Below are 22322 nucleotides of genomic sequence, written 5' to 3' on the forward strand. Positions count from 1 at the left end.
CTTTAAATAATAAGGCAGGTAAAAAGCAATAGGATAGTAAAGGAAAGATACAGGCCAAGTCGACACCAAAAGGCATTGTTCTTTATGAATAATTTATGTCTGCACAAGAGAAAATGAAACGTAGGCCTTGTATAGCAGATTTATGAACGTCTGGCTTATGAATGCTCATACTTACGAACATGATCCTGTACAGGATGTAATTTTAAAGTCCCAACATACAAATGTCTCTTGTACTTATGAACGGCTACTTTATATTATCTTGCATTGTTTCCCGATTTGCGTACAAATCAACTTGCGAAAAGATGCAAGAACAACACCCGTTTGCCACCCAGGGACTGCCTGTGGTTAAATAAGAGGAATGAGAAATATTGGAAGTTACAAATGTGATGAGTGGGAAATATTAAGGAGGATTTAGCCTCTTTCCATGGGGATACATTGCCAGACCCAATTGATTAACCATCATTATCCCATTCAGTCTGGCTAGAGACTTGCTCCAGGAGGACTATTAATGTTTTCAATATTTTTAATCAACCAGTTCAGAGATGTTATAACAGATCTCTGGAGTAGGTGGGACTTGAACCCGGATGTCCTAGCCCAGAGTTAGCGACATTACCACTGCACCACAAGAATCCGAAAAAAAAATATTTTAAATAACTCATTCGGACATGTTAACACTCATAGGATAGGTAGGACATGAACCTGGACTTCTTACTCTGAGGAAGGGAGACCACCATTGCACCACAAGAACCCTTTCTTAATGTATCATTGTTTAAAAAGGGAGGAAACATTAGACTCAGTAATTACAGGCCAGCCTTTCCAACCTTGGTCATATGCAAAATCTCAAGAAACGTTTAGACAGGAAGTATAAATCATTATTTAGAAAGCCATAAATTAATATAAAATTCATCATGGATTGTTATGTGAAGCTCAAGTCTAACTATATTAAGTTTATTGAGACAATTGCAAAGAAGTATAATAGACAATAGACAATAAGTACAGGAGTAAGCCATTTGGTCCTATGCGCCAGCACCACCATTCATTATAATCATGGCTGATCATCCACAATCAGTATCCTGTTCCTGCCTTATCCCCATAACCCTTGATTCCACTGTCGTTAAGAGCCCCATTCATCTCTTTCTAGAAAGTATCCAGAGACTTGGCGTCCATTGCCTTCTGGGACAGAGCATTCCATATACCCACCACTCTCTGGGTGAAGAGGTTTCTCCTCATCTCTGTTCTAAATGGCCTATCCCTTATTTTTAAACTGTGTCCTCTGGTTCGGGACTCACCCATCAGCGGGAATATGCTTCCTGCCTCCAGAGTGTCCAATCCTTTAATAATCTTGTATATCTCAATCAGATCCCTTCTCATCCTTCTAAACTCAAGTGTATACAAGCCTAGTTTCTCCAATCTTTCAATATATGATAGTCCCGCCATTCCGGGAATTGACCTCGTGAACCTACGCTGCACTCCCTCAATAGCCAGAATGTTCTTCCTCAAATTGGGAGACCAAAACTGTTCACAGTATTCCAGGTGCAGACTCACCAGGGCCCTGTACAGCTTTGCTTCTATACTCAATTCCTCTTGTTATGAAGGCCAGCATGCCATTAGCTTTCTTCACTGCCTGTTGTACCTGCATGCATGCTTTCAGAGACTAATGCACAAGAACATCTAGATCTCGTTGTACTTTCCCTTTACCTAACCTGACTCCACCTAGATAGTAATCTGGCTTCCTGTTTTTGCCACCAAAGTGGATAACCACACATTTATCCACATTAAACTGCATGCATCCATCCACTCACCTAGCCTGTCCAAGTCACCCTGTATTCTCCTAACATCTTCCTCATATTTCACCATGCCATCCAGCTCTGTGTCATCAGTAAATTTGTTAATATTACCGGCCACTACAGCGGACAGCTGAAACTGACAACCGAAGCGGCAGGGACAGGCCACTATAAATGCCGGAGGAAACACCACAGAAACGCTTCACAGGAGGCTCCCAAGCACTGAGGATGTCACCTAGACAGGGGACGAAACCTTTGCAACAAAAATTTCCAGCTCGGCGAACAGAACCACAACAGGAATATCAATTGACTAGGCAGATGGAAAGAAATGTGAATGAAATTCGATGTGGAGTCATAGAGATGTACAGCATGGAAACAGACCCTTCGGTCCAACCCGTCCATGCCGACCAAATATCCCAACCCAATCTAGTCCCACCTGCCAGCACCCGTCCCATATCCCTGCAAACCCTTCCTATTCATATACCCATCCAAATGCCTCTTAAATGTTGCAATTGTACCAGCCTCCACCACATCCTCTGACAGCTCATTCCATATGCGTACCACCCTCTGTGTGGAAAAAGTTACCCCTTAGGTCTCTTTTATATCTTTCCCCTCTCACCTTAAACCTATGCCCTCTAGTTCTGGACTCCCCGACCCCAGGGAAAAGACTTTGTCAATTTATCCTATCCATGCCCCTCCTAATTTTGTAAACCTGTATATGATCATCCCCTCAGCCTCCGACGCTCCAGGGAAAACAGAGGAATGTGAGGAGAAATTTTAAGGGGAGGAATAAGACATGGAAAGATACACATTAAATGGCAGAATACTAAGAAGTGTAGAGAAAAAGAGGGACTGTCCAACGATTATAGAAGGATGCTGGACAGGTACGTAAGGTGATGTATTAATCAGCATGATGGAGTCTTGCCCGCCAATTGGAGAACTAGTCTGGAATTCCTGTCAGTGCTATGGGAAAGGCTCTTTAGAGATATAAGTTGCCCCATTGGGCCTTCATTGACATTAAAGGCCCCAGCTGTGGAAATCTTGCCTGGCGAAAGGTTCCAGCCAATCAGAGGCAGCTGGTAGGTGTCAATTGGCTCATTAGTAGGTCTAATGGGGATCCAACTTTTGATGGCCAGGAATCCCATACCATCCCCTTCCATCCACTGACTTATTTGGAAAAGAGTTTACAGCCATTGAGACACTGGCATAGCGCCCATCCCACAACTCAGTGCACTCAGCTGCCATGTTTCCTGCAGTGAAAGCTTTATTAAAACCAGACTGAGAAAGCACAATAAATATGTTCCTTTATTAGCTTGGGCACAGACTATTACAACAGGGAGATTGAAATAAAAATGTACAATGCACTAGCTCATCCACAGTTGGAGTACACCGTGGGTGGCACGGTGGCACAGTGGTTAGCACTGCTGCCTCACAGTGTCGGAGACCTGTGTTCAATTCCCACCTCAGGCAACTGTCTGTGTGGAGTTTGCATATTCTCCCTGTGTCTGCGTGGATTTCCTCCGGGTGCTCCGGCCTCCTCCCACAGTCCAAAGATGTGCAGGTTAGGTGAATTGGCCACACTAAATTGCCCGTAGTGTTGGGTGAAGGGGTATAATGTAAGGAAATAGGTCTGGGTGGGTTGCTCTTCGGAGGGTCAGTGTGGACTTGTTGGGCCAAAGGGCCTGCGTCCACACTGTAAGTAATCTAATCTAGTCTGGTTCTGATCACCCTATTACAGGAAAGGTGTGGTAGCACTAGAGGTAATTTAGGTGGATGTTGCCAGGCATCAAAAATTTTAGCTGCTGTGAATTTTTGTGCAGGTTATGTTTGTTTTTTTATTTGGATTATAGAGGAGACACAGGGTGATTTAATGGAGATGCATAAATTTATGAGGGCCCGAGGTAGATCGGATAGGAAGGATCCATTTCCTCTAGCATAAAGAGGTCAGTAAACAGGGGCCATAGTTTTAAAATAACTGGCAGAAGGAATTTAGGGGAATTGATCTGAAATTTATTCACCCAACAGGGCAATGGTTGTCTGGAACACACTGCCTGAAATGATGATAGAGGCAGAAACTCTCATTGTATTTAAAAAAAAAATGTAGTTTGATATAAACTTGAATGACGTAATTTACATGGCTGTAGAAAGTAGGTTTTGGCTGAATAGCTCTTTTTTGGGTTGGCACAGACATGATGGATTGAATGGCATTCTGTGATCTGAATTTTATGTGTTCATATGTACTGGGCTTTCCAACTACTGTCAATGCTGTAATGCACCCTAGATGATAAAAGTATGCACTAATTAATTTGATTTATGTGACCTCAGGCCACAGCAGAAGCTTTGTGGTCAGCATATGTCCTGAGCAAAAGCAGCTCTACACTGAGGTACAATTCTTCCTTCAATTTTAGGAAGCCAAGGTACATCTTGAGCGTGGAACCATTAGGATTCCTGGGTTTTAGTCGCTTAATGTTGCTTTCAGGACCTAATATGGAAAATGAAACTACCAAATGTGTTTAAGTTTATACATTCATAAGATGAAATCTTTTGCTTCAGGAGATGAACCAGAGGATATTGATGTGGAAATGCCAAAGATTTATGAGCCCATTGGAAGTTTTGATCACCTGAAGAATCGACTAAATATGTTTTTGCAGCAGTACAATGATAGCATCCGAGGGGCAGGATTGGACATGGTCTTTTTTAAGGATGCCATGACTCACTTAGTGAAGGTAAAATTATTAACAGAAAGTAATTGAGATTTTTTGAAGTGGCAGTAGATAGCTACAGAAAGATTAATTATTGTATTTGAAGCAGGTGATATGCATTAAATTGAAATAAATTAATAAATGATGAGAAATGATATGGAATAGTTGAAATATAGACACAGACAAATAAACATCGCTGGAACATAGGAGTATAGGAATCAGTTGAGGCCATTAAGTCTGTTGAGCGTGCTCCACCATTTAATATAATCATGCCTGGTCAAATACTTCAATATCTTTTTAGCAACATTATCCCCAGAACCCTTTATGCCATTGGTAATTTATCAACCTCTTGTGGAGTCATATAGTCATACAGCACAGAAGCAGTTCCAAATTATCCATGTTGACTAGGTTTCCCAAATTAAACTATTCCCTTTTGACAGCACTAGACCCATATCCCTCTAAACTTTTCCTATTCATGTATCTGTACAAATTCCTTGTAAATTTTGTAATTGTATCTGCATCTACCACTTCCTCTGGCAGTTCATTCCATCATCGTGGTTTTGGGTATGTTCTCGGAGCTGGGAAGTTGGTTTGCAGATGTTTTGTCCCCTGTCTAGGTGACACCTTCAGTGCTTTGGAGCCACCTGTGAAGCGCTGCTGTACTGTGTCTCTTCCAGGGTTGATTTGGTTCCATTTCTGCTGCTTCCAGTTGCTGGTTCCAGTTGTTTGTTATAGTGGTCGGTATATTTGGTCTAGGTCAATGTGCTTGTTGATTTGAGTCCGTGGATGAGTGCCATGCTGCTAGAAATTCTCTGGCTGTCCTCTTTCTGGCTTGTCCTGTGATTGTTGTGTTGTCCCAGTCAAATTTGTGGTCCTTGTCATCTGTATGTATGGCTAGTAGGGACAGCTGGTCGTGGCATTTAGTGGCTAGTTGGTGTTGGTGGATGCAGATTGCAAGTTGACTGCCTGTTTGTCTTAGATACTGTTTCATGCAGTCTTTGCATGGAATCTTATAAATTACATTTGTCTTGCACATGATGGATATAGGGTCTTTTGTCCTGGTGAGTTGTTGTCTGAGCATGGCTGTCAGTTTATGGGCTGTCATGGATCCCAGTGGTTGGAGAAGTCTAGCTGTCAGTTCCAAGATGCTTTTTTATGTAAGGTAGCATGGTTAGTGAGTTAGGTTGTGACATGTCCTGGTCACGTTGTTTGTCTGTTAGGCAGCTGTTGATGAACTTACAGGGGTATCCATTCTTGGTTAATACTCTGTAGCGGTGCTCTTCTTCTTCCCTTCATAGGTCAGGAGTGCTGCAGTGTGTTCTAGCCCTTTTGAACAGGGACCGATTGCAGCTTCTCTTGTGTGTGTTTGGATGATTGCTGTTGGAATTCAGGACCTGGTAGGTGAGTGTGGCTTTCCTGTACGCTTTTGTGGTGCGTTCACCATTCTGTGTTCTTTGTACCATCAAATCCAGGAATGGAAGTTGGTAGTTGGTTTCCTTCTCTCTCGTAAATATGATCCATGTGGGTAAGGTGTTGATGGTCCGGTGTGTGTTCTCGATTTATGTTCTCTTTATGATAACAAAAGTGTCATCTACGTATCTGATCGAGAGTTTGTGTTGGATTTGTGGGAGGGCTGTTTGTTCCTATCTTTGCATCACTGCTTTTGCTATGAGCCCAGGGATGGGTGGGTCCATAGGTGTTCCATTGATCTGTTCATCTATTTGAATGTTGAATATGAAGTGTGTCGTCCAGCACAGGTCTAGTAGCTTGAGTATGCAGTCCTTGTTGATAGGTTCCCCATCGTGTTGTCTGTTTTGTTTGTCCAGGAAGTTGGTTATTATCTCTCTGGCTAGGGTTTTCTCAATTGAAGTGATCAGTTGCATTACATCAAATGAGACCATTGCTTTGTCCTCATCTATGCTTATGTTCTTGTCTAGGAATTCCTGTGCTGATTGTTGGAGTGTTTGGATCCACTGATTAGATGTTTTTGTTGGAGTTCATTCCATATATGAATCACCCTCTGTGTGATAAAGTTGCCCATCAGGTTCCTTTTAAATCTTTCTCCTCTCACCATAAAATGATGCTTTCTAATTTTGAACTCTCCAACCCTAGAGAGAAGACCTTTCCAATTCATGTTTCCTATTTTCCTCGTGATTTTGTAAACCTCTGTACAGTCATCCAACAACCTCCTAAGCTCCAGGGAGAAAGAAAACTCAGCCTATATAGCCTCTCTTTATGACTGAAACCCTCTAGAGTTGGAGATATTCTTGTAAATCTTTGCTGCACCCTTTCCAATTTAATAATATCCTTCCAATAGCAGAGCAACCACAACTGTACACAGTGGCCAAAAGTGGCCTCACCAAGGTCCTGTATAGCTCAACATGATGCCCCACCTCCTATACTCAATACTCTGACCAGTAAAGCCAAGCATGTCAAATGTCATCTTCATCATCCTGTCTATCTGTGACGCCACTTTCAAGGAACTATATATGTGAACCCCTGGGTCTCTCAGTTCAACAACGCTCCCCAGGGCCCTACCATTAACTGTGTAAGTCCTGCCCTTGTTTGTCCTACCAAAAAGTAATACCTCACATTTATCTAAATTAAACTGCATCTGGCACTCCTCAGCTCACTAGCCCAGCTCATCTTAGATAGCCTTCTTCTTTGTCCACTCTACATGCAGAACCTTGTTGAAGCCCTTGCTAAAGTCCATATAGACAACATCAACTGCTCTGTCCTCATCTGTATTCTTGGTAAGGTCCTCAGAAAAACATTAGTTAAATTTGTGAGACATAAATTCTCACACACAAAGCCATGCTCACTATCTCTAATCAGTCCTTGTCTCTCCAAATGCATGTAAATCCTGTCTCTCAGAATCTCCTCAAACAACTTATCCACCATGTCTAACTCACTGGTCTCCTGTTCCCTGGAGTTCCTTGCAGCTTTTAAAAATTATCCTCCATTCCACCAGTACCTCACCCGTGGCTGTAGATGATACACATATCCCTGCCAAGAGCCCTGCAATTTCTTCCCTAGCTTCCCACGACGTCCTCGGATGCACTTGATCACCTCAAGACTTATCTACCTTTATGCTTTATAAAAATTCCAGCACATCATCTTCTGTAATGTGGACTGTTTAAATATACTTCTTTAAGTATACTCAAAGTATCAGCTTCCACAGTCTCTGAGTGGAGAATTCTGAAGATTCACAAGCCTCTGAGTGAAAAAAATCTCTTTTCATCTCAGACCTAAATGGCCTTCCTCTTCTTTTTAAGCCATGATGTGGAGGTGCTGGTGTTGGACTTGGGTGGACAAGTTCAGAAGTCACATGACGCCAGGTTATAATCCAACAGATTTATTTGAAATCACCAACTTGCTCCTTCGCCTGCCACTCTGAAATCTTATGATTTCAAATAAACCTGTTGGAGTATTACCTGGTGTCATGTGACTTCGGATTTTATTTTTAAAACTGCCCTGCCTCATTCTCCTTAGTCAGGGGAAACATCTTACGTGCATCTGCCTTGTCCAACCCTTTATCTGTTATGTAGGTTTCAATGAGATTACCTTTCGTTCTTTGAAACTGCAGAGAATGTAGGCCCATTTTGGCCAACCTCTCTGCATAGAACAGTCCCACCATCTGGGAACAGTCTAGTGAATCTTCATTGTATTCCCTCCACAGCAATTGTATCTTTCCAGATGTAAGGAAACTGGGAGTTTCCCATTTGAAGTTAATGAATGGTCGTGAGTAAGTTTCATAGTGCTATTCCTGCCACGGCAGAGGGCAAGTTACATTACTCAATCATACACTTTTTACTGTTTTTTTGTGTAGATGAGATTTTAGGCATGTTACTGAGGTAATCATAGTCATCCTTTAGTGCCCCAGTGCCACAAGCTGCCTCCCTCTCCTTCCGCTCTATGAAGCAAATTAAATCGCACACATTGGGATGCCTATAATTCAGTTCTAATGAACTTGTGCAATAAGAAAATGGAAATGACATCGAAGGTACTTGACTCCGTATCAGTACTAAAAACGTTGTATCGATTCATCTAATTCCTAACTGTTCCTCACCTCCAAAACACATGTTTTAAACTCTCAAATCAAGGCAGAATTTGGCCAAGGCAAGTCTGATGATGGTGTAAGGTTGGTGATTTTCTGATGCAAGGTCTGGCAAGAATGTGTACACAATACATTCATTGGTTTATATCAAAAAGTGAAATAGTTCAACATATGAGTTAGTTTGTCCTAATGAAAATACATTGCAATCATGTTTGCAGTTTCCCATTTTGATTTAGCGGTAGCACCTTTTTTTTGACTCAGTAGGTTGTCGAGTCAAACCCCACTCCAGAGACCAAAGTGCATAGTCCTGGCTGACACTCGAGCAGAGTACTATAGTAGAGAGAGTCGTAATGTTTCAAGGTACCATCTTTCAAATAAGATGTTAATCCAAAGCTCTGTCTCAGTTGTAGAGCAAAAGAACTCAGAGTACTATTAAACTAAAGGTAGACAGTGCTTCCAATGTTCTGTCCAGCATTTTTCACTCAGCATATCTAGGTCAGACTATCATTAATGATTGCCTCAGTAATATTTTGCAGATCTTCTTATGCACTAATTACATGCTTTTTTTTCCTTATCTTTGAGACACTGTGGAAAATCATGATGCTGTCAGAACTATATGCAGTACAAATGCAAGTGATCCCAATCTTGGGAACACCAGGAATCATCCATGCTGACCTCTGCAATTAGTTCACTTATCTTTGCTCTTGTGTGTAGGATCAAAGAATTTTACTACACAGAAGGGTGCCTTTCAGCCTTCTGAAATGACAATTCTACATCCTCTGCACAGATGCTGCCAGACCTGAGTTTTTCCAGCAATTTCTATTTTTGTTTCTGATTTCCAGCATCCATAGTACTTTTTGTTGTTCAGCCTAATGCACTTGTGTAATTTATCCAATTTAGACCTGTACCCGTGCTTTGTATTTATAACCCTGAAAATTGGACCTCTTTAAGTACATAGTCGAAGAGTGTGGTGCTGGAAAAGCACAGCCGGTCAGGCAGCATCTCAGGAGCATAAAAGTTGACATTTCAAGCATAAGCCTGATGAAGGGCTTAAGTCTGAAATGTCGATTCTCTTGCTCATCGGATGCTGCCTGACCTGCTGTGCTTTTCCAGCACCACACTCTTCGATTCTGATCTTCAGCATCTGCAGTCCTCACTTCCTCCTCTTTAAGTATATGCCTTTGAAAGTTCCTTTGGGTTATGCTTCCACCACACTTTCAAATAGTGTGTTCCTTATCTTAGCAACCTTCTTAGGCAGCAAGTAGAGCACACAACATTTGTATTTTTCTGTCCAGAAGAAGGGCATTCTTGCTGAACTTGTACATAAAACAACTTATTTAAATTGTTTACTTTGTCACTAGATTTCACGCATTATTCGTACACCTCGTGGGAATGCATTGCTTGTTGGAGTAGGTGGGTCAGGCAAGCAAAGTTTGACTAAATTGGCATCCTTTATTGCGGGATATAAGACATTCCAAATCACACTAACAAGGTAAGGTACAAGCATTTCTAATTGCCCTTTCATCATTTATTTGAATATTTACTCCTTCAAGAGGTACAATATGCTGATAAGACAATAATAATCAGTAAGGATGAAATATTTGAGAATCATTAGAAAGTAATATTCAGCAGCTTTATGATTTCTGATTTTGTTAGCTTAAAACTTCAAAATGTGCGTGGTGTAGATTTGAAAAGAGCAATATCTTTTCTGATTTGCTTGTATATAAATAATGGTGAATTTTAGCTCTGTTTATCTCATGGTTTTATAACTAAATAGAACTTAAAGTTAAGTGACAATTTTGTCAAATTTGTGTTCAAAATTCAAATGTTTCTGTGTACATAATTTTAGGACATCACTCTGTGCTGGCATATAACGAAATTAATATTTTAACCCTTAAAAAGAGGAGGATGCAATGCTATTAATAAGCCTGTTGAGCGTTATTGTGTTGATTGAGTGATTTGCTTTAGCTTAATACCTAGATGTTTCATAATTTAGTATTTCTTTAAAAGAAGCTGATTGTTTTCCTTAACCTTCTTTCAGATCATACAATAGTTCGAACCTGATGGAAGATTTGAAGGTTTTATACAAAACTGCAGGTCACCAAGGCAAGGGAGTGACTTTTATATTTACAGATAATGAGATCAAAGACGAATCTTTTCTTGAATACATGAACAATGTTTTATCATCTGGAGAGGTAAATTAATTATCATTTGGACATTAAGGAATAAATATGATGTGTATGGTGCTTGAATATAATATGATATGACGTAGCTTACAAAATATTACTGTTTAGTATCTACTCTGCAAATAATTCATTCATGTTTCAATTTTCAAGACTGATGCACAACTTAAAATAATATATTTAATTCTGTACAAAGTGTATCTTTGTGACCAAAGGTACATTTGTAACAAAAATAAATGGGAAATCTGCTGATGTTTCGTACAGATAACATGCTTCTAGCTTTATTACACTGAGGCTGCTAATCTTGAGAAGTTGGCTTTCCTTTCCTGTAAACTTGCTAACCATTACCTCTTCGTACAAAGTCAACTGAAGTCTGCATTTTAGTCGCATTCTATCCCGTAGGTTTTGATGTATAAGATAAACATAGACCTATCATCTAACGAGTAAAGTTCATGCACAACTAAAATTCTAATATTTGAGTCACACCTCTGAAGCATCTAATCCAAATGGTTCCTTAACAAAAAAATTACTACTTAAGTTCGCTAATGGAGAAGTTTCTGGATTAAATAATTTCACCTGCCATAGGATGGTTAGGATTAGGGTTTATTTAATCGAAATCCTATCATGTGAACCTCTCATGTAATGTGACATACTAGGTGTATTGCTCACAGAGTAGATCTTAGATTTTGATTCCAGTTACAGAATGAAATGGATATCATGCATTGTACCATTACAATTTCTTCAATACCAATACGAGTGGTGAGTATTTTAGAGGGCAACATGGTGGTCCAGTGGTTAGCACTGCTGCCTCACAGCACCAGGGACCTGGGTTTGATTCCACCCTTAGGCAACTGTCTGTGTGGAGTTTGCACATTCTCCCCATGTATAACAGAATAATTGTAAAGTGACATTTGATGAACTCCTGGTTCTATTTCTTATTTTCTAATTCAATATTTGCTGATATTGTCAGCTTTATATTTATTACTTTCATCCTAGGTCTCTAACCTATTTGCTCGAGATGAGTTGGATGAGGTGACAAGTGACCTTGTATCTGTAATGAAGAAGGAATACCCTCGCAGGCCACCAACTGGTGAAAACCTCTATGACTTTTTTATGAGTCGAGTTCGTCAAAATCTTCACGTAGTACTCTGCTTTTCACCAGTGGGAGAGAAGTTCCGAAATCGAGCGCTGAAGTTTCCAGCCCTTATTTCAGGCTGCACCATGGACTGGTTCAGTCGCTGGCCAAAAGATGCTCTTATTGCAGGTGACTCTGGCTTTAATAGAGAAAGTCAAAAAAGTTATTCTTCATCCAAAATTCCATTTGGTTAAAGTTTACAAAGATTATTTTAAGTAACTATTTAGTCAGTATTGTAGAGCAGGAAAGGAAATTTTCTGATGGTGGACGTTTGGTCTGAGCACTGAAGGTGATTCATTTTTTTTTAAACCAGACTTCAAATGTGCTAATGTGTGACATAAACTAATGGAGGCATGAATTTGACTTTCACCGGCTGCATCTCCCCCAAGTTTATCTCTCAATATGGTCTGCATTATTCCAGTAGTTTACTTTCATTTATTAACACACTGTTTGTAATCATTGACATCATTATTATCATTATCGTAATTACCACTATGATGTCCATCTTGTCACCCACCCTCCCCACAACCCAAATGCACACGCACACCTAAATCTCATGAAAGAGACTTTCTGGAACTCTGACAGAGCCTTGTCTCATTCACTTGAGTTCATCACCAGGGTCATAGTGATGTAACATGCCTAGAGTAGTTCTACACTTCTGCACACCATCTGATACATGATAGGTATGGCTGTCCCAAAACCATGTCACAATCAAATTTGGTCTCACTTCTTAGCTCAAGTTAAATCACACCTTCCTGATCCTCCTGAATGTCTCTTCAGGTGTTCTGTTTATATCAGATCTTAGTTTATCTGTTTCACTGATGCCATGCCTTCTGACTTCCCTGTTCATTTTTGCTGTGACTGTAAAGTTGACAGGATTTTTGCCCTGTATCAAAGGTTGCGCCCCATCTTCTACTCTTTGCTTTGGCTTTTCTCGAGCTGTTTTACTTTCTCGTGTCCTTGAGGGGTAATGTTTGATTTGAGGTTATGTTATGAAACTGAAACATCCATTTTCAAGTTCGTCCCCACTAACAGTTCTGTGGTGTTACTCTGTAATTGAGTAAAGGTAATTCTCACTTTGGATACTTACATGTCAGTGACTTCACAGTCTTGACTGGCCTGTGCATCTCTCCATTCGACTGAGGATGGAATGGAGAACCTATCACTGGGTTGATGTCTGTCTCCAAAGTGAACTTCCTGAAATTCTCATCAACTAACTGTGTTCCATTGTTTGATATTAATTTTGCCGGGAAACCAGGTCTCACAAAGATCCTTTTCATTGCTCTGATCACTGGGTTGGCTGTAATTGTTTGAAGTGTTGCTGCTTCAGTACATTTTGCATAATAGTTGATGAGGACTAAATACATCTTCCCTCTAAAAGTGAACAATGTGTTGTTAGCCTTTCCCATGACATTTCTGGAAATTGTTTTGAAATAATTGGCTCAGGAGGTACTTGGTTCTAAATGGTGGTGGCTGGCATGACAAAATGTAATCCTGCATGTTATTTGAAGCACTTGCACAGGTTGATGCACTTTGTGATGCATAGATGTGCCTCATGGAATTTCTGTAGGACTTCCAGTGGTGGCACAGTGACTCAAGGGTTAGCACTGCTGCCTCACAGTGCTCGGGACCCGGGTTTGATTCCACCCTCGGGTGATTATCTGTGTGGAATTTGCATATTCTCCCCATGTCTGCATGATCTCCTCTAGGTGCACCAGTTTCCTCCCACAGTCCATAGCTGTGCAGGTTAGGTGGATTGGTCATGCAAAATTGCTCATAGTGTCTGGGATGTGTAGGTTAGGTGGATTAGCTATGGGAAAGCAGGTTTATGGGGATGGGGCGGGCCTTGGGTGGTATGCTGTTAGAAGGGCTGAATGGCCTGCTTCAAAACTGTAGGGATTATGTGATTCTATGATTCTCTTCAAATCAATGTGTGGTCCTGTACCAATAAATCTTCTGCTGTTGTCAAGTGTTCTTTCTGCTCATCACATTCAGCACAAAGTCTGCTGAACTATATTTTAACCACTGTTGCAGACAGAGTTGCTTGACCTTTCTGCACACATTTTTGAGCAGCAAAACTTTTTCTGAGTTTGAATTGAGTTTTTGTTAAAAGTATTGATCATATCATCAAATAAGACTGTACATTTTCTACAAGAATAAGATCTTTATTTTCTGCTTCATTCCCTGCTGCTCCTCAGACTGTATTCACCATTACTTGCACAGTGTCTGGAATGTAAACTAGACCATTGTTGTATCTCGTCAGCCTAAGTCTGAATCTTTCAATGCGTTGAGGCATTTTAAAAATTTCTTTTGATCCCTATAATCTTACCAAAGACACATGGTTCATCTCAAGCTGGGATTTCATTTCCATGGGGTGGTCAGTGACCCTTTCTCATTCTGCATTGTATCGCTGTTATTGAAGTCTCCGCGGTCCTGTCCTGGCTTCAGAATCCTCCCTTTCCAGCTGGGTCATTTGAGTTCTGTTTTAACTTTAGATCCTAGCTCTGGTGAGTTTTTTTCTCAGTAGCTGCCATTATGCCTTCTCTTATGCTTTAAGTCAGTAACTGCTACCTATGCAATGAAATGCTGATCTGAAGAATCTGGGAGTGTGTGTGTGTGTGTGTCTGCTCATACATTGTCTGTGAGGCTGCTTTCTGCATATCTTTGACTTAGGCTCTTTCACTCGTTTTGTACTCTAACACCCCTTTACTTTCAGCTGTACATAGCAAGCTGTCAAGTACAGCTTTCTAGTCTAGAGTCTAAGATCTTTCTTGTCACACGCTCATTGTGGACTGGTGACATCCCTCTCACTGATATTGTAGTCACATAATCAGTTAAATAATCATAGTTTACATGAATCTCATTATATCACATCATGCATGCATACTTAAGTAGAAATGTGACTTTCTCAACAACTGGAGAGAGCAGAAATATGGCTGTTTAATTGCACTGAAAACAGAACATGCTGGAAAAATACTCAGTGGTTTAGGCAGCATCCGAACAGGAAGAGTGGAGATTTCATGGCTGTTCAGAATTGGAAAAAGTTAGGGATGTAGTAGATGTTGAGCAAAGAATTAGATGAAAACAAAAGGTTTGTGATAACATGAATGTCAGGGTAGGTGAATGACAGAAGCCGAAGTCCTTCAGGGCCAAGGGACTAGAATTTTGTCAGGGAAGGATACAAAGAAACAAAGATGTTTTGCACCTCGAGCAAAATTGACATCAATTAGAACCAGAGGAAAACACTGCACTGATTAGTGTCATATGCAGCACAAGAGAAGATGGTCGTGGCTTTTGAAGGTCAACAATCTCTTTCCAGTATAAAGTTGATAAAGTGCATTGCTTTATTTCTATTTTCTGACTTACCCAAAGAAAAGTAAATGTGTGTTCTAATAAATTGGAACTCTTTATTGCTTTTTACAGTGTCTGACCATTTCTTATCTTCATTTGGAATTGACTGCACCACTGAGATCAAAAGAGAAGTGGTTGAGTGCATGGGATCCTTCCAAGATGGTGTGGCTGAGAAATGTGTGGACTATTTCCAAAGATATCGCCGATCTACCCACGTGACGCCAAAATCTTATCTCTCATTTATTCAAGGATATAAAACAATCTACAGAGAGAAACATTCTGAGGTCCAAACCTTAGCTAATAGGTATGAAATTAACATTAAACTTTTTTAAAAATCAAAATAAATTAGCTCATACCATAAAATGTTGCTGTTTGAACTGATATTCACACCTGAGCTTCCCTTCAGTGTATTGTTTATAAATAGTTTGCCAGAAAGTAGATGGAAAAAGGAGCCAGGCAGGAGGGGAGCAACGTCTATGAAGATGCTGTATGGGCTGGGTTTTTTTCTTCCCTTGCTCTGTAGAATAGTATGAATATTGTGTCTAGCATTTGGATGATGGGTAAAGGTATCATAGAATGGGTACAGCACTGAAGCAACCCATTTGACAACATTGTTTTTGGCTTTCTGTGAGACCAATTAAATGTGTTCTGCAACCTCAATCTTATCTCCTAACCTTGCAAATTCTTACTCTTCATATGTTTATTTAACTCCCAGTTGTATCTATCTGCTCTCAGTGAGGGCATTCCTGACCCTAACAGTTCCCTGTTGTACAAATGTTTTTCACCATTGGTTCTTTGGTTAATCATTTGAAATCAGCGCCGTCTAGTTCTTGACGGTTCCACCAATAAGAACAGTTGAGCTGGATTTTTGTCAAGCACATGGATACTGGGAGTTAGGAATTTTCCTGACACCGCAATCCAGTGGAGGAGCCAGCTTGCTGTATGGATGGCTGGGAGGCAGGCATGGATTGGAGGCAGGAATGAGGCTGCAACTGTTTCTGCTGTTCCATTCCTCTTTTAAATTTGTGGACTTTATTTATATTCCATCTCCTCTCCCCTTTCTTCCTAACAAAATGTTAGCTTCACACTTCTCTGCATTAAATTTCATCTGGCACCTGCCTACCCATTGTACCATCCTGTTTGTAGCCTCTTGAACTATATAATTACCCTCCTCACATTTCATAAAATTCCATGTTTTGTATTGTTCGCAAATATTGGAATTGTGATCTGCGCACTGAAATCAAGGAAAACAGTAGCTTTAATAGTATTAGCGCTAGCCCCCTTGGGAATACCAATGTATCCCTTCCTCCAGTTGCAAAAACACACCCTATTCTCTGATTCCTATTATTCAGCCAGCTTCATTTTCATGCTCCTACACTCCCTTTTATCACCTGGACTTACAACTTTGCTGACAAGTCCATTATATAATGCTTTTTCAAATACATTTTGGTATTCCATACATAACACGCTCGTTGGATTTGGTTATTCAGGATCTGGGGGTGGTGAGATAAGAGAAGCATTTACCATTTTAGCATCATTCAATGTAGCTTCAAGTCAAGCAACCTCCTGTACCTTAGTCATTGGAAAAATATGCATTAGCGGATGTAGGTTTAGCCCAGAGTTTAGCTGACATGAAATATGGACCTCCTTGAAGTTGTAAAGATTGAGAAATCACTGACCAACTCAAGAAAATCTTCCTAAAACTGTAACAATGAATACACCTCGAGCTCAATACAGCACTGACAAGCAGTGCATTAAAATACCCTGGCCCTCTCAGAAGCCAGTTGTGGAAAGGGAGATTCATATGTACTTGGGAAAAGAAACTTGAATCTTCATAGCACTGAAGATTTTGAAGATACAGGTAGTAAGCCTATGAGACGTGCAGAGAATGCAGATAGAATGTTCAGAAAAATAATAGCAGCAAAACAAATCATCATCAAAGGGTACCACAAACAGGTTTAGGATGGAGACCCACCATCCTCCATCATACCTGACATTTAATTGTTATGCAACAGATCGATCTTCATGCACTTTTTCCTAAAATGCCAGCAAGTTACCCAAGATCAGGTGCTCCAGTCTTAATGCAGTCTCCACATCAGATATCAGCTGAGAAGATGTCTTTCCTTGTTCAGTGCTTGATACCTATTTTTCAACACCAGTGATTTAACTACATTTTGCACAGAGCATGACTGTTAATGGATTGAAGGAAACCATTCAGGTTGCTAAATTATTTGGTAAAATTGTTTCATGTCACCACGAATGTCCAAAATTGTATTTGAATGCTCCAACAAACTCAGAGGAATACTGTACATTGTTCAAATAAAATCAAACCTACAGAATGATCCAAGGCAGGGGTTAGGTATTACAGGCAGTAAGGGTATAAGGAATAAGGAAAAGACAGATTCCTTGACATACATACAGGATTTTCACAGCTTGTCAAGAAAGCTTAAGCACAATATTCAGTGGCATTTTGCTTTCAAGCACACAGCCAGATGACCGATACACTGACCTGTGTATGGTTCCTGACTGAGCACATGACCTTCCTGATGTGTTCATAGTTTTTTTATTAATCCAGCAATGGGGATGACTGCAGAAAAGGCTTTGAAGCTCCCATTCTTTGAAGGCACTTAACTTTATAGCAATAGTAAATCATGTGTGCTTGAAGTGTGGGGTAAACACAACAGTAGCAAGAGCTCATTTTAGCAGATTTTGTTGACATTTATTTTTACACCAAAGCAAGTTAAATCAGCCAATATCTTCATTTGATCCAGCCATGAAATTTATTTTCTTCTCTGCACATTCTTGACCGTTGGGTCATTCTGTACCCCCATTCTGTGCTCTTTTTTGAGTGATTAATTACCAAACTGCCTTTTAAATAAATGTGTTTCAGTGCAATTTGTAGTGTTAGACCTTTTTTTTTGCTTTCTATTTATGCCATTTCATACTGTTGTCTTCTGACAAGTGTGGCAGTCTTACCTCGACTCAATTGTCAAGATATCTGTCAAACACATTTCTGAGGAGCTTAGTTATTGTTTGAAGTAACATAGTCTGACACACAGTAAAATGCAGAGTGAATTGAACAATTTCTTGGTGTGAGAGTCTGGAAATATGAACATGGTTTAAGACCATAAGGTCAGTCAATCAGGATTGAGATGAGGGAAGCATTTCTTCTTTCATCTGTAAAATAGAGATTTAATTTTTCTACAGAATGAACACTGGCCTCAAAAAACTGAAGGAGGCCTCAGAATCAGTGGCTGCACTAAGTAAAGAACTTGAGGTGAAGGAGAGAGAACTACAAGTAGCCAATGCAAAGGCTGACATGGTATGTACTTGTGGCAGACAATATTCCTAGAATTAGTTTGAATTTTGTGCCTATGTTTCATTGTCTACATATGTCTCCAGGGCAAAATAATAATGATTGCTGTAGATTGTGGTGTAACATTCAACCTGGCATATATGATGGCAGATAACATACCACCTTTTCTGGCCTTCAAGCATGAAAAATGTGGTGCTGGAAAAACACAGCAGGCCAGGCAGCATCTGAGGAACAGGAAACGTCGATTCTCCTGCTCCTCGGATGCTGCCTGGCCTGCTGTGTTTTTCCAGCACCACATTTTTCAACTCTGGTCTCCAGCATCTGCAGTCCTCACTTTCTCCTGGCCTTCAAGCATGTTTAAACCTATACTTGGCATATAAGTTGACCACATCCTTTTTCTGTTGTTAAAATGTCTTAGCCTAGCTGGATTATTATCCAGCTTCAAAAACATAATTAAGAAAAAAAAATTTTTGAGTTCTATCATGCCATGAGGAAACATCTCTGAACATTGTATTTACATGAAAATAGATGTTTTACAACGTAAATGAAATCAGTAATTGAAACCACATTGACAATTTTCAGTAAAATATGTTAATTTATCACCCTTGGTTTATGTGAATGATAAGACTATCCAGTGAACAAAGCAACATGGCTGGCAAGTACACAATTACCACATTAGCTCTGGAATTTGACAAAATCGGAATTAGTTTTGTGGAGATCTTGAGATCCAATGTAACTTGAGTAGTTTTTGTTACTGGTGGACAGTAAAAGCTTCATAAAGGTGATTGGAGTTGAGACTCAGTTATCTCTAAAAAGAATCTTGGAGTCATTTTAATAAATTAACAGTTCTTGATTTTACTAAACTTGTGCAATTTCAATTAATTTCAGAACAGCAGTGTGAGTTGTAATGAAGTTACATTTGTATCAATTAATCAAATGCAGATTGACATCAGTTGTTAGGTTACTAGTGAGGGAGCAAAGACATTGAACTTTTATAATAGATTGTTTGTGCATCTCTCATTTCCTTTGCTGGGCTTAGTTAGATAGGCAGAAAGTCACTATTTGGCTTTTTCTTCTTCCCACATGCGCAGTGTGAAGTGTTTCAACTTCTAATAATTTGTGCATCATTGCTTGAGTGAGTTTTAGAAATAAAACTAAGGCTCCAGTTTTTGTCCCTGGGTCAGGAGCACAGAGATGAGATATTTCCTGGCTTTGTCAACTCACTTTGGAAAGTATGCCCTTGACTGTTGGATTTTCATTTTGAAATGGTGGGTTCCTTGGGAGAGATACTGAAACGAAAGTGAAAGCTTCAGTCTATGGATGCAGGCTGTGCACAACGCTTGCCTTCTTGTACTGGCACTATACTGCAACTAATAAAAAATAAAGAAGAATGAAACCAGAAATTTGACTTCAGCCCTATCCACAGACACCCCCTCCACTTATGCTCGTTCCTAATGTTTCATCCAAACCAATTCTCTGCTACCCATGGCCTCTCATAACTCTTATACCATTCTGTGCCTCTGTCCTCACCCCCATGTCTGCTCATGGACCCTATGGCAACAAACAGATTTACATCATCCCATTGCTGTTTATGCACCCCATGGTCCAGCACCCATAACTTTTGGAGCATGTTAACCTCCAACCCATAATACATTGCCATCATCTCCTTCATTCCCATCTCTTAGTATCTACTACAGGCAAAACTCAGGAACTACATTAACATAAAATAAAGCTGGATATTAACTGATGACTTCACTATTTAAAAATAAATCTTTACTTAATTGAAAACAACTCATTGCTCCAACTAATCCCTCATGAAAATAAAAATTTGTATTTTAAGTTGTTTGACTCCTTTGACAGTTCTTTGACAGTTCTTTGACAGTTTTGACACTTCGAGTGAGTTTAAGCACATTTCAGGCACATCCTTATCTACTTTTCACAATCCTAAAGGGTGCCTGGCCCAACCCTTTCACTCAAGGATAACTGACTGACACCCAAAGGTGCCTGACCTCTCCCCTACGGGACACCTGAATCCTCCATTTTCTGAAGATCACCTTGCACCTTCAGGGTTTCTGCCATTTTAACCACAACAAAGAGGCTGTCCCCTTCAGTGAAAAACTAGGTCTATTTCTTGTTAATCTAAGGAATCCTTACACCAGGTTGTAAACTGCGAAATATGTATTTTTGAATGAGTAATATCACCACAAAAACAGTCCAAATGGTCTCATCACCATTTATTTGGATCTTTTGAAAGATGAACTTGAATATATGCCTAAAATAAAACAAAGATTTGAGGATACTGAAGATCTGAAGCAAAAACAGAAATTGCTGGAAAAGCTCAGCGGGTGTGGTGGCATCTCTGGAGGGAAAGTTTCCTGATGAAGGGGGCCCAAAACACGATTTTCCTGCTCCTTGGATGCTGCCTGACCTGCTGTGCTTTTCCAGCAACACACACTCATCTCTGGAAAGAAAGCAGAGTTAGCGTTTAGTCCAGTGACCATTCTTCAGAACACGATTATAGAGTTTCTCCAGCAATTTCTGATTTTGCTTTAGATCTTCAGCATCCTCAAATCTTCATTTAATTTTAGGTGTATATTTAAGTTCATCATTAAAAAGATCAAAATAAATGGTCAAGAAACTATTTGGACTGTTTTTTTTGTGATGATGTTGCTCATTCAAAAAATGAGCAACAAATTAATCTGTTCCCAGCAGTATGCTGGGAACAGATTAATTTAGTTTGTCTGGTTGGCGTGGACGAATTGGACCAAAGGGTCTGTTTCCGTGCTGTACAATTGTATGACTCTATATATTTAATAGAAATTGCTGGAGAAGCTCAGCAGATCTCGCAGCATCTGTGGAGAGAAAGCAGAGTTAGCATTTAGTCCAGTGACCATTCTTCAGAACATGATTGCAGTTTCTCCAGCAATTACTGTTAAATATGTATAGTCATAGAGTTGTACCGCATGGAAACAGACCCTTTGGTCCAACTCATCCATGCCGACCAGACAAACTGAATTAATCTATTCCTATTTGCCAGTATTTGACCCATATACCTCTAAACCGTTCCAATTCATGTACCCATCAGATGCCTTTTAAATGTTGTAATTGTACCAGCCTTCACCACTTCCTCTGGCAACTCATTCTGTACAAGCACCACCCTCTGCATGAAAAAGTTGCCCCTTAGGTCATTTTTAAATATTTCCCCTCTCACCTTAAACTATGTCCTCTAATTTTGGACTCCCCTACTCTGGGCAAAAGACCTTGACTATTCAACTTATCCGTGCCTCTCAGGATTTTATGAACTTCTATAACGTCACCTCTCAGCCTTCGTTGCTCCAGGGAAAATAGCCCGAGCCTATTTAGCCTCTCCCTGTAGCTCAAATCCTCCAACCCTGGCAACACCCTTATAAATCTTTTCTGAACTTTTTCCAATTTAACAATGTCTTTCCTATAGCAGGGAGATCAGAAATGAATGCAGTATTCCAAAAGTGGCCTAACCAATGTCCTGCAACATGAACCCCCAACTTCTATACTTAATGCTCTGACCAATGAAGGCAAGCATACCAATTGCCTTTTTCACTATTCTGACCACCTGTGACTCCACTTTCAAGGAATTATGCATTTGCACCCCAAGGTCTCTTTGTTCAGCAACATTTCCCAGGATCTTAACATTAAGTGTATAGGTTCTGTCCTGATTTGCCTTTCTAAAATGTAGCACCTCATATGTATCTAAATTAAACTCCATCTACCACTCCTCAGCCCAGCAGCCTATCTGATCAAGGTCCCATTGTAGT

At 40.1% G+C, this 22322-nt stretch overlaps 1 protein-coding gene across 2 annotated transcripts in view; it reads left to right on the forward strand.

Annotated features, from left to right (window-relative positions):
• dnah5 (dynein, axonemal, heavy chain 5) overlaps positions 1-22322 on the forward strand; it is a 343383-nt gene that overhangs the window by 220822 nt on the left and 100239 nt on the right. For both annotated transcript variants that reach the window (XM_043689617.2, XM_087987009.1), the window contains 6 exons: positions 4338-4510; positions 9905-10035; positions 10585-10738; positions 11723-11990; positions 15285-15516; positions 18420-18534. In XM_043689617.2, coding sequence (XP_043545552.2) covers positions 4338-4510; positions 9905-10035; positions 10585-10738; positions 11723-11990; positions 15285-15516; positions 18420-18534 — 1073 coding nt within the window. The remainder of the gene's footprint in view (positions 1-4337; positions 4511-9904; positions 10036-10584; positions 10739-11722; positions 11991-15284; positions 15517-18419; positions 18535-22322) is intronic.

The sequence above is a fragment of the Chiloscyllium plagiosum genome, unplaced genomic scaffold (genome assembly GCF_037043375.1).
Source record: "Chiloscyllium plagiosum isolate Xiang-an unplaced genomic scaffold, Cpla_swu_hap1 HiC_scaffold_5, whole genome shotgun sequence".
NCBI lineage: Eukaryota > Metazoa > Chordata > Chondrichthyes > Orectolobiformes > Hemiscylliidae > Chiloscyllium > Chiloscyllium plagiosum.